A 12,577-nucleotide genomic window follows, 5' to 3' on the forward strand; every position below is an offset into this window, starting at 1 on the left:
CGCATCCGCAGGTATCTCGTAAGAAAGGGAAAGGGGCGAAGACTTTGCGGGCACCACGTACTGGCACGTTCTGGGCAGCTGTGGGCACCTGCCGAAGAGACATTGATTCACCTTTCTCAAGCAGAGCTCAGGCACACAGTGTGTGGCTGTGCAGAATTGTCACATGAGAATTTGATTGATTTATCGACTACAGAATTTCTCCAATCGCACGCTATTAAGATGCGTGTGCAGTGAGATGCGGTGCGGTTGAGTCCAGTGTTCAAGTTTGGGGAGGTCATCACTTGATCTGGCAAATTTATGGCAAACATTTGCCATTTGTTGACGTCCTTGGCGAACAGAGATGCCAGCAGAGTGCTCACTGTTTGCCGAGGTAGAATCAAGACAGCAGAAGAGGTGCTCTTGCGGGTTGCCTCCCTTTCACGGGCATTAGCTGATGAGCACGGGCTCAGAAAAGGAGACAGTGTGGCTCTCGTAGCGCGCAACACAGATTTGTTCTTCGAGGTGAGCCACTTGTCTCAGTAAATCCATGCCATGCGCAGCATAAGCTGAAGTACTAGAATTATTGCTCACAGTCTTCTGTCACTTCATGTACAGGCATTTCTGGCGGTGCTCGCTGCCGGTGCTCTCGCAGTACCTATCAACCTGCGATGGAGCTTTTCAGAGGCCCAGGGAGCCATACACTCTGTTGGAGCACAGATCATCTTCATCGACGAGGAAGTGCTGGCCACATTTGGTGGCCTTGCCCAAGATCATGGGCTCCGATGTATCATCCTTGGCGCATCCTCGCCGGTGGTCGGCATGGATATGCACATACCAGAAGACATTGCCAACAGATGTCGTCATGTCAGGGATTTGATAAAGCTAGGGGATGGCCCACACAATTTGGACATCCAGACAGGAGCGGATATCCAGACAGGAGCGGATGGAGCGGCTATGATCTGCTTCACGTCAGGCACGGCTGGAGCCCCCAAGGGTGCTGTGCTGAGTCATGCGGCCCTTCACAGTCAGGTCGGTTGGGCGTGCCAGGTCCCTCATCTCCTTTTGAGGCGATGGCTGTTTGAATGCTATATGTCGAGAGGACCTGACATGCACCGTGCCCACTCAATGGCAGAGTAATCGTCAATCTGCTGTGCATGTGTTACTTCTTCATTCATGATTGTAAGAGCCAAGTGTGGGGTCGCCAGGCAATTGCGAAGCTCCTGATGGTGGGCTACAGACGGGAAGATGTCTATCTGCACTGCGCCCCTTTGTTCCACATCGGCGGCATGTCATCGATGCTGGCTGTGCTGGCGGCTGGAGCAACGCAAGTGTGATCTTTGCCTCATGAGACCACTGAAAGCACATCTGCACAGCAGCATGGCCATGGCCCGAAGAACTGTCTGTCAAGTTTCTATGTAGTGCGATAAGATGGACACAGTTGGTATGGTGAATGTGCACCGTCTGAGCGCAGGTATTCCAGCCAGTCTTTAGCGCTGCATCAACCTTGGATCTGATAGCGGCGCACAACGTCACAGCCTTCATAGCAGTGCCTGCCATGGTCGTCAGCCTGAATGAAGCAGCGCAGTCACGCCCTGCAGCGCAGGCGCACGCCGTAAATTCCCATGGGGAACCCAGCGCTATGGTGGGCCCGGCACCAGACCTGGCAGCGCAGTCAGCAGGTCCCGCGCACGCGCACCCTTCCCCACGTGGGGTGTGCCCTACTGGCAGTGCACTGACGCGCGTCCAACGCATACTGCTGGGCGGCGGGGAGTTGCCAGAGCACCTGCAGAGGCGCCTGCGCCTGCTCTTCCCCCGCGCGATCTGCATGACCGCGTATGGCATGACTGAAGCCTGCTCCTCCATCACATTCCGGCCCATGCATGCAGAAGCCAGCGGCCCATTCCCGGATTACTTACGCACGTCCGCTGCAAGCCGCGGCTCGGCTTCACAAGCAGCAGTCGCCGAGGGCATCTGTGTGGGGCACCCGCCGCCCGGCATCGAGGTGGCTGTTCTCTGCAGTGCTGCATGTGCGGAGTCAGCTGTGGCGAGTGGAGGCTGGGTAGGAGGGGCGGAGCAGGCGGTTACACGAATAGCCACATCGGCTGGGGCAGCAGGGGAGGTGCTCACGCGGGGCCCGCATGTGATGCTGGGTTACTGGGATGATCCGGCCGCGTCTGGTAGGGCGTTCCTGCCGGGGGGCTGGCTAAAAACGGGGGATTTGGGCGCATTCGATGCCGGTGGCGCGCTGTGGCTGCTGGGCCGCCTGAAGGATGTGGTGCGCAGCGGCAGCGAGAATGTGAATGGTGCCGCGGTGGAGCGCGTGCTGCTGCAGCTCGCTGGCGTGGCCGGCGCTGCAGTCGTGGGTCTGCCGCACGACCAGCTTGGGGAGCAGGTCTGTCTTTTGCCCTTACAATCAGAGCGCAATGCAGCCCTTCCTCCTTTCTTGGCGCTTGCACTGCCTTGTATGTCTCTGGTGTGATCAAAGGCACAGGGCCAATTGCGCTGCAAAAGTTCAAGCATGTTAGCCATGCTTGAGAGCCAAGTAACAACATGATCTGTTTTCCTTCTTCTTCTTAATGTTCTGTAATTTTGCAGGTCTCTGCGTTGCTGGTTTTGCATGCAAATGCTGAGTGGAGCGGAAGTGAGCTACGGTCTTCTGCAGATGCAAGGAGGGATCCAGGCATCAGGTCCTCAAATAGCTCTGGAGTGTCCAGCAGCAAACTTATCTTGAGCTCTGATAGAATCACCACCATGTGCAAACAGAAAGGGTTGTCTTCTTACATGGTGCCACGCACAATTGTCGCACAATATGAAGCCTTGCCAACCAATTCGTCTGGGAAGGTGCTCAAACATATTGTCAAAGAACAGATGTTGCAGTGGCTTGCACCTCAACGGCAAGTGCAGAGCCGAATGTAAATTCTTTCAATATTGTGGCGAGGCCAATGTTCAAATCCTTGCTCAATTCTTCAAGGCGTGCGCTTGTTCACTGACATCTACATCATCAGGAGTTATTGTCAACATTGTATAACATGTATTCGTTGCTTGATAAAATTCCATGATTCTTCTCTTGTTAAGTTCAATAGGCAATTTGCCTGCAATATGTTCAAATGGATTCATGTCCAATGATGACCTGATTCGGCTGCTTCACACCATCCCAGTTGGGCTGCACACAGGGCTGTGAGGGCTGAGCTGCTGAGCACCTGTAGGGGTAGAGCTCGGCCTGCAATGCATGACCGGGGAAGCTGGCATCTTCACATTTGTGGTGCCATTCTGCGGAGAGAAGCTGCTGTGATGACTCGGTGTGGTCAAGACTGGAGGATCAATTATCCCAGCATGCCCAGTCATGCAGCACCCTGCTTGAGGGCTGGCCTCTGCTGCCTTGGGCTTTCTGTGAGACGTCTGTTGGTTGCTCAAGAACCCGGATCCAGGCATCGCCTGCCCCGTGGCTGCATTTGCGACCCCCATGTGCTCCTGGACATAATGTGGTTCTCCCTGCTGCACTGTGCTGGCTTGCCCACCGAGCATCATTCCCTGCTTGTCATGCATGCCCCAAGGCTGAAATGCGGCAGGGACGGAAGGACCACTGCCCCGGGATGCTGCCTGGTTCAGTGGCAAAACATCTGTGTCATCTGCCGCTCCTGTAAGGGCAGGCTGCCAGTGCCCACCAGGCACTGCATGCTGGGCACTTGTACTGTCCCTGCCATGCTGCTGCCACATGCGCTGCACCTCAGAGGCTTTGGGGAATGTCCTTGGGGCTGCCAGACATGGAACAGCCGCCCAGCCGGCATCCATGTTGGCAACAGTCCAACCGGCCTCTGCATGCTGAGCTGCACCCTGATGCTGATCTGCAAAAGCCTCTGGCCTGTAGGCTCTGATGCGCTCGCTGGCTTCATCTGCACGCCCAGCAGGGCCCATCCTACTGAAGGCGCTCTCGCCCTGATGTGTCTGCATAGCTCCTCGAGGCTGGAGAGTAGGGGCCTTGGCGAAGGGGGAGATCAGCCTGCCTGGAAGCTCTGCTGACTCAGCGCTTGGCTGAGCTCCTGGAAGCAGGCTCCCCTGAACGGGAGCAACATGCGGCTCCCACATTGGCCGCTCGCTGGTGAACATTTCCAAGAGATTCTTGCCGTGCCTTTGTGGCGTTGGCTTGAACAGCGCGATTGCAGAGCTGGCTTTGCCTGGGTGGTCTGGTACAGACTTATGTGGAGGTGCTTGGCCTCTCATCTGCACGGGGGCAGCAGCAGTGCCAGCAGTGCTTGCACCGAGCAGCCTGAGTCTCTGCTCTGGCTGTGGTCCCACAAGGGCTTGCAGCCTGGCATGCTGCTTGCTGTCTGCATCCGCAGGCTTTGCTGGCTGAGCAGTCATCCCTGGCAGTGTGCAAGCAAGGTTGGAGCTGCCCTGAGGCTGCAGGCCCTCCCTCCCAGGCCGCCTCAGGGCCTTGCTGAGCTGAAGGAGACTCTCCTGTGCTTCCAGCAGTTGTGCATTGAGTGGCGCGGCAGCAACAGGGGCTGGTGACTCATCCTGTGATATCTGGCAGCTGCCAGCGCGGCTGATGCCCACGCCGCCGGCCTCCAACTCAGCGCTGAGCTGGCGGCGCGAGGCGGCGCCACCTGGAAGCTCACACCGGGCGCGCGCTGCGGCCGTTTCGGCGGCAGCTTCCGCCTGCTGCGCAGCTTCCTCCGCAGCAGCGGCCACCTGCTCGGCAGCTGCCGGTCCCAGCATGGCCAGGCTCGTTTCCTGCCACTTTGCCTGAAGCATGCATACAAAGAGAAACTCGGCATGATAATTCATCAACGATGAAAGATAGAGGCGGCCAAGCGATTAACCCACTTTTGTGCCAACACATGGCATAAGATAAGCTGAAGACAAATCAATCATGCTGGAATGATATTGAGCAAGAGCAAATTACCATAGAGCAGGTTTTTGGTCAAAGCATACCTGGCGTAGTGCCCGGGGCTGTCTGTATACATCAGCCAATCCTCTGTTGCCGTGCTGCGCATGCCAGGAGGCCTGGCTGCTGAACAGCGCTGCTTGTTCAATTTTCACCACCGACGCATATGGGCCCAGGTTGCTCTTGCGCAGAGGCTTCTCTATGCGCTTGCCTAAGGCGTCTCGCTTCTTCTGGCTCCGAACCTGCCACGTAGCCATGCATCTTCACATGAGGTACAATTTAATGGGGATCGAGGCACAGTATACACATGTGCAACCATCAGCAGCACACCTCCGTAAGGCTTTCCCTTGTTATTTCTCTTTACAATATGGGGAACCCACCTGGAGAGGCCTTGCTCCTCCCACGGGCTCAGCATCCCAGGCCCCACCAGCAGAAGCCTCAAAAGCAGCAGCTGCAGGAGCGGAGGCTGCCTCAGTGCCGAGCTCCGCACATGCATGTGCGGCCGCATCGCCGGAGGAGTCGGCACAGAGAGAGATGAGCGCTTCTGCGGCCAGGCTGTCCTCAGCTGTGGCGCCCGGTGCACCAGAGTGCACCGCGGCGAAACCGGCGCGGAGAGAGCTGCGCAGGCGCTTGGTGGGCGTGGCCGGTGGTGACATCTCAAGTGACTTCCTCACGACGGCGCTCCCTCCCAGCCTGTGCATGCCTTCATTTATCACTTTGAGAATGCTGCATTTACCGTGTGCAACTTGCACAGTGCAAGTGCTGAGAACAGCGGTGTGCAATCATTGAGGAGAGAAGCATGCTCAAGCAATATATCTGCAAGCCTGGTGGGCAGTGCGCCCTATGCTTAAGCGAAATGCAATGTACTTGACTTGGTTAGGTGTGATGCCCGATGTTCAACACACTCTTCTCTATGACCTGAAGACAACAGCAGAGCATGCCTGTTTCTGGGCAGGCCGCGGCCGCCGCCGGGCCCTCGCAGGGCCTCAAAGTCCGACGCGAGGCCGGCGACTCGCGCATCAGTCATCATGACGCCTTCAGCGTCCAGCAACAGGCCCTGTTGACGGAGCCATGCTCCCAGAGACACTGCTCGTGACTCTTCACCCGGCCGCCTGAGTGATGCACCCGGGACGTACAGCTGTTCCATCCAGTGCAGGCCTGAGATATCCCGCTCTCCCGCCTGGCCCACAAACTCCGCAGGTGCCAGGTGCACGCAAGCGGCCTGCGAAATTGCCACTCCTTTCAGGCATGTGCATTGGTTGTCCGTCATTTTGCTGGATGCTTTCAACCCATCAGCAGGCATCCTTGCCGCCTTGCAGGGTGGAGAGACACAGCCATGAGCAAGTATTGCAAATAATAGTTGTGAACCGAGCCTTGAAAGTGCACCTGGGCGTAGTCTGCGCTCTGCACAGCGATGCTGCCCTGCCGCAGGTCGTAAGTGCCGCTCATGCCGCCGCATGCCACGGCCACGAGGTGTGGCGCGCTGTCACGCTGGTGGCGCCTTGGGCTCCCTGACATCACCACAACCAGCTGGTCATGTGCCTGTGTCTGTCTTGCCCACGCATAAGTCTTCGGGCACATACCGATGCTCTGACTCAGCGCATCTGAGCTACACCACAGTGATCCTTTGAAAGGCGCAACAGTGCTGAGACCCACACGGATAGCAGTCGCAGAAGCATCCTGCATGTGGCAAACTACGTCTCTGGATGCACGAGTGGGCGTGCCAGGCACTATCGTGCAAGTCACCTGCATGGCGCCTGGCAGGGCGGCGCCGCTTTGCAGCGGCCGACTTGCGCTTGGGTTCGACGATGTCGCCCCTGGGGTCTGGCTCACATGCCTGGATCGCTCCGCACACGTCCGCCTCTTCTCCGGGAGAGAGGCAGTGCGCGCCCTGCGGTCCTGTGCCATCCTCGTCAGCACGGCGCCTGTACCCCTTGTGGTTGGAGCAGAAGCCCTGGAATGATGCAGAACACTTCCTTGTCAACTCAGAAAGTCAGTCGCTTGCAGATTAGAAAGGGCGTGCAGGACCAGGATATCAACAGGCAGCATGTTGTGGACCACCCAAACCCGCAATCGAATGGTCAGAGATCCACACATGTGACACACGTGACATAGGAGCATGCATGAGTAAGTGCTGGGGAAATGAGACACAAAGGAGGAGTGTAGCATGCACACCTGATGGCCAGGGGTTTTGACACAGCCTCCTGTGCGGTGACAGGCAGTCCCATCATCCAGCAATGCATCAGGCTCTGCAAAGGGAGTGTCATCGTACGGAGGGGACTGGTGCGGAGACCCCCTGTACATCGGCGTTGCCAGGCTGAGGCGCTCCACCTGCACACACATTGTGGTCCTTGCGAATTGCACACAGAAAGGAAAGCGAGGAATTTGGATTTTTAAGAACACTCCAGAGGCTTAATCCCTCATGGGATCATACTGACTCTAGTGAGCAGAATCTTGTCTAGGCTCACATTGGCATTTGCAAAGTACAACGCATCACATCACATGCAACAGAATCTGAGGAAGGAAACCATTCTCTGAAGCACCGCAAGTTACAGGTGCTTGTATCTTCCTGGAGGCATGGGGGAACGTTCCTAACGACATGTCCTGAAGGCCTAGCCCCCTGGCGAATATAAGATGCTTGCACTCGCCTCCATGCTGAGGGGCCCGTCTGGCGGCCGGTGCAGCATGAGGTGGTCGCCGGGCTTGGCGCCGCGGTCCTTGAGGAAGCCGGCCGCCTGCTCCAGCATCAGCATGCGCGCGCGGCCGCCTGCTGAGCCGGCAGGATCTTTCCACGCGCGCAACAGCAGCTCCCAGGTGCGGCCGTGGCGGTCGCGCGCGTGCAGCCGCACCAGGCCGGCCCCTGCGCACTCCGCCGGCAGAGCCGCCTCCACCTGCTCCGCCAGCAGCAGCACCTGCGCAGAGAAAGTCAATTTAGTAATCAACGTGAAGCTGACAAATAAGCTGCATCACTATAATGTGATAGCTGATCTCTGCACATGTGATCCAGAGCCATATCTGCTTAGCCTTGCGCTTTTCTGCCAAATGGAGGTCCAACAGAATGGCGCTGAGCCAATTGAAACATCCTCCTGGGCTGCGTGAGATATTTGTTTCATCCTTCGAACCTCTGAAGAGCACGTTCTGGCTGCATGCAAAGGGACTGCGTGCCTGGCCGGTGTGCAGGTCCTGCTTGGTGAGCGCCTTGGAGATGCGCATGCCGGGCGCCAGCTCCTCGGCCGTCAGCAGCCGCGCCGCCGTCACATCCTCACCGGCCGCCTCGCCGCCGCTGCTGCAGTTGTCGTCCAGCCAGCGGCCCGCCCCTGACCCCGCCCTGCACTCATCTCGTGCCTCAGAAACCTTGTCCGTTTCTATTTCTCACAGCCATGATGCTTGTTGCCAGAGGATTACACCTGTGGCATATTCCCGCTGGAACAAGCAGGTTTTGTGACAATGTGCTTGGTGACATTTGGTGCAGGAGACTTCCTACATCAGTCCTTCTAGTATTGACTTTGTGGGAGCAGTAATTGGCCGATTGACCGTTGTAGGCCTAAGCCAGTCGGATGCCGGAACCACCGGAAGTGCGAACCTGCGTGGGCCGCTGGATCGGGAGGGCCGGCCGGAGCCGGTGCCGCCGCTGCTGGAGGGCGCGCCGCCAGAGACGGGGCTGCTGGCTCGGCCGGGCGCGTCGCGGCGCGGGCGGCCACCTGGGTCGGTGCCGGGGGCGCGAGGGCCGGAACAAAACCCGGGGTGACTGGAGGGCTTGGTGCAGGAGGGGTTGCGCGTGCAGCGGCCGAGTGTGCCGAAGATGAGCGGCGCCGCCTTGGACTGGTCCGGCGGCGGCAGCTGCGGCGGCACGCGCAGCGCCCCGTACACCGGCCGCAGCACTGTCGCTCGCACCGCCGCTGTGTTGGCCTGGAATTACGGCAGATTTTAAGTCCCAGATCGGCATGTGGGGTGCAAATTTCCCCGAGATGAGCCCACTGTACGCAGTTGATTTTGTGTGCCATGTGCATGTGTAATCTGCTGGCTCCACCCAGCCAAGTGACGCTAGCGTCAAGGAAGTTGATTTTTGATTTTTGTCTGCAGATAAGTGTCAATATGGGCCGCAATCCAACCTCTATGGTGACGACGCCGTCCTCGTCAGCGCAGATGCCGATGGTGTCGCCCTCGCGCAGGCGGTTGACCTTGATGTACTCCGAGACCTGCTCCAGCACATACACCCGCCGGTGCTCCGTGCCGTTCGCCCACGACTTGATCACAAACTCCCACGCCCTTCCCGCCCTGTCCTTGACCGGCAGGCTGTAGGACCTGCACACCATGTTTCCCTCTGGCGGTCACCGCCACATGCACTTGTGCTCATCCCGGACGTTCATTGCATTCTGAGAACACGAGAACACGGCAACAACAAAGCATGAGAATCACTTTCGGATCAGCATGTGCACTAGGATACAGACACCACTCGTCATTGGTTCTTTATCACATCTGTGCTGAACAATTGCCACATGGGAGCGAAAGGCACCTGTAGCCCATGAGGAAGCTCAGGTTGGACTCTACTGACACGCGTGGCAGGATGACCCTGCCAGCGGTGTCACTCTTGGTCAGCGCTTTGGCCACCAGCACATGGATTCGCCCAGGGGGCAGCTTCCCATCTCCACCCTCAAAGGCCGCCCACTCTTCCTGCAGATACCGGTGGCCAACTTCACCTCCCCAGACAGTCGACTGCATTGCTTTTTATGCTGATGCATGTGCTTGCAGTCTGTGGAATGTCAACAGGAGAGAACCATAATAATCTAAGCCTGCACAGGAAATCTAAAGATGGACACAAGAAAGCAACCAGAACTAGGATGGATGTTTGCAAGATAAGCTGTCCTGTCTGGCTAACCAGATGCCTCTGAGGAGAAGGCACACGCATAACAAGTTTGACTATGAGTCCAGTCAATATCCGCTCGTCAATGGCATGTGCTGCAGCAAAGATCGAACTGATGCACAGCATTGCCAGTTGCGCACCTTCAGGTCCATAGGGTGTGGCTGCTGCCGAGCAGCATTCCTGTTCCTGGGGCGGCTCTGGGATGGCCGGCTGTGTGCTGGGCCTTCTCTGTGGGCCCCTCCCTGCAGGCCAGAGGCTCCTGGAGCATCACAGTCAGTGGCCCATCTAGGGGTGGCCTCCTTCGCACCGCTGCGGCCCTCTCCCAACAAAGGCCGAGTATCAGCTCTGTGAAGAGGCGTTGCATGTGAGTCCAGGTGTGTCATCAGGGCTGCTCTGTCCAGGAACGTGCTCCTGTGTCGGGGTTGTGCCTTCCCTGGCGGCCAGTCCTCAGGGTCAGGCTCCTCATACTCCTCTTCTGAAAAGTCATCCCCGGGTGCTGAGCCGCCTGCCAGCATCCTGCTGAGACCAGACCTGAAACGCCGCTTCCTGCACAAGTACATTTATTTGGCTGGTCATCATGATTGACAGTTTGCGACTGTTTGTTATTCTTTTCTTGCATGCTATTCCTACCCGAGGCAAGGTGCGTCTGCAGACAAGTTGCAGATAAAGGCTGCCAAAATGCTACCCCTTGCTGGACTCGCCAGATCCAAGCAAAAGACCCAATCAACCGTGGGCACAGTGTTCGGTATTTATACCGGCCCCCGCCAACCAGGGCCCACATTTTCATGGGAATTGAAAGATCCATTTTACAAGCAGCAGGAGGAAATGAGAGTAATTGCATGACTCCAGATGTATGGCAGAATTGGCATCCTTGCCTGCAAGACTGGCGCCTGTTGGACTCTGCAGGCATTGAGTGCTGCTGCTGCCATGAGGGAACAACGCTGGCCTCGGCTGCGCCGTGCAGCATCCCTGTGGCCGTCTCCACAAGCTGCATTTCTGGAGCAATTTGGCTGATCTGTGCCATGTGGATGTGCGACTGCGCCTGGGCCTCAGCAGCTGAGAATAGCAGCTGTGGGCGCTCCTCCGTCCTGGCTTCCCCTGCCCAGGGTTCTGCATGAGAGTGGCCTTTATGTGAAAGTCAATGTTAGCTCACATCAACATCTCTGCCAGGGGTAGTCTCAAACAATATGAGTGATGAAGGGCAAGACAAGGACACCTTTGTGGGCGTCTGGGTTCCAAGGAGCTGCTTGCCCCATCTGCTGACTTAAGGTGTCCATCTTTGGTGGATAAGGAGTTGCCTCAGTCGACAAGCTTATTCACTTGGCAACATGGGCTGAATTCTTAGCCCCACACTCACCGTAGCAACCCTGCAAGTCCGGGGAGCACCAATCAAGTTTCCATGCATTTGCTTCAGGAAACGCATCCCAGAGCATCACAGTCTCTATAACTTACGAAGAGACTGGTGAAAGGTCACGAAACGGGCACGAAGAATAGGTGCAAGTTCGATTCTCTGGCCCGGTTGTTTACCCGCATGCCAAGAGCCTCTTCTCAGCCGGACAGCTTTTGGGCCGCGACGCTGCGGACCTTCAACCTATGTACATAACGTAAATAATCACATTGATTGGGATGCATTTGCACCTTCCCATATCGTGCATTGAACTGCAGGACGGCAGCCGTGAAATGCACTGGCCATGCCACTCTCGTTGACTACCTCGTAGAGGGCTGTGACAATGCCTTTGCCCAAATAGATGTCTTTTATACTGTATTTAAGGGCATACCTCCTACTGTTCATGTGAAAACGAGCACCATACGCCAAGCGCGTTTGGTCCTTTCCAGGCACATGCGAGTTCGACACTCCCGGACGTCCAACAAGAAATGAGGCAGGTGGTGCCACCTGTTGCTAGAGGGAGAATTTTTATCAGGAAATACATTGCGATTGCTCCTGATTCATGTCGATCAGACTCTCAACACTGAACCTAGCTAGGAGCCATCGTTAGAGCCGAGCTATTCTCCGGAGTGCTTACTGCAAGGCAGTGCAACGATGGCACATCATTAAAAGTGATAAGTCATGTCAAAGCTGACTTGAAGTCCATCCAGGCTCAACATCGTCTTTATCTGTTCGTTCCAGGGACGGTCCAAGTCTTCTGCGTGGCCTAAGTAGGCATGCCTTTCGCAGCACATGCTCAGCTTTGCTGGCCTATGCATGCGTGCTCAGTTGATGCTGTGATGCAGCTGCTAGATGCGCAAGCACTGCAGGTTTGGGATGACATTGACATTTGCCCTAGGACCTGCCCGTCCAGCAATGCCACCTTGTGTACATATCACAGATGGTTTGCTAGGCCAGCTTGTGTGCGCCACCCTTGCCAGCTCTTACAGCAGCCTTTGAGTGCCCGTTGCTTGCGTATACTGTTGAAGTTCAGGATGGGTTGTCATAGTCTGCCCAATGTCTCGGGCCGCTGGGCAAGGATTCCCCGGCCCCAGCGTTTGTGCATGCGTTGTGCCCAGCAGGTTATTGGGGATGAGCGCCACCTTGTGTTTGAGTGCCCTGCCTTGCAATCTGTTCGGGACAGATATCCTGGGCTGTTTGGTGCAGCCATTGTGACGATGCAGCAATTCATGTGGCAGTTGGACATTGTTGGTGTTGCACATTTTGTGATGGATTGTTTTGATTATTTGGATGCTGCCAGTTCATCCAATCAGCCCTAGGCGGCTGGAGTGATGTAATCTTCCTTCCTTCCTTCCTTCTGCTTGAACAGAATTTCATGGCAATCTCTTTGCTTTTGACCATTCTACCTGCTCAGGATTAGACAGCCAAGCTGGCAAGGTGTCACAGGGTAAGGTGTTGA

The 12,577-nt window shown here is 56.6% G+C and overlaps 3 protein-coding genes across 3 annotated transcripts; 1 reads left to right on the plus strand and 2 right to left on the minus strand.

Annotated features, from left to right (window-relative positions):
• Nucleotides 1-340: 340 nt before the first annotated feature.
• On the plus strand, nucleotides 341-2,895 carry COCSUDRAFT_61706 (acetyl-CoA synthetase-like protein; the record flags this gene model as incomplete). The annotated part of the gene is made up of 6 exons (XM_005649980.1): nucleotides 341-370; nucleotides 595-792; nucleotides 895-1,008; nucleotides 1,185-1,307; nucleotides 1,451-2,371; nucleotides 2,884-2,895. 6 exons carry the CDS (start codon nucleotides 341-343, stop codon nucleotides 2,893-2,895), a joined length of 1,398 nt encoding a protein of 465 aa, XP_005650037.1.
• Nucleotides 2,896-3,123: 228 nt separating this feature from the next.
• Nucleotides 3,124-7,210, minus strand: COCSUDRAFT_61707 (hypothetical protein; the record flags this gene model as incomplete). The annotated part of the gene is made up of 8 exons (XM_005649981.1): nucleotides 3,124-3,199; nucleotides 3,332-4,725; nucleotides 4,915-5,109; nucleotides 5,248-5,560; nucleotides 5,794-6,089; nucleotides 6,254-6,378; nucleotides 6,614-6,821; nucleotides 7,043-7,210. The coding sequence occupies 8 exons, from the start codon at nucleotides 7,208-7,210 to the stop codon at nucleotides 3,124-3,126; spliced, it is 2,775 nt and encodes a 924-aa protein (XP_005650038.1).
• A 269-nt stretch (nucleotides 7,211-7,479) lies between these two features.
• COCSUDRAFT_61708 (hypothetical protein) lies at nucleotides 7,480-10,987 on the minus strand (the record flags this gene model as incomplete). Its single annotated transcript, XM_005649982.1, has 8 exons — nucleotides 7,480-7,779; nucleotides 8,003-8,195; nucleotides 8,451-8,776; nucleotides 8,980-9,172; nucleotides 9,384-9,541; nucleotides 9,872-10,277; nucleotides 10,616-10,829; nucleotides 10,948-10,987. 8 exons carry the CDS (start codon nucleotides 10,985-10,987, stop codon nucleotides 7,480-7,482), a joined length of 1,830 nt encoding a protein of 609 aa, XP_005650039.1.
• Between the last annotated feature and the right edge of the window lie 1,590 nt (nucleotides 10,988-12,577).

This window comes from Coccomyxa subellipsoidea (assembly GCF_000258705.1).
Source record: "Coccomyxa subellipsoidea C-169, whole genome shotgun sequence".
Taxonomy (NCBI): domain Eukaryota; kingdom Viridiplantae; phylum Chlorophyta; class Trebouxiophyceae; family Coccomyxaceae; genus Coccomyxa; species Coccomyxa subellipsoidea.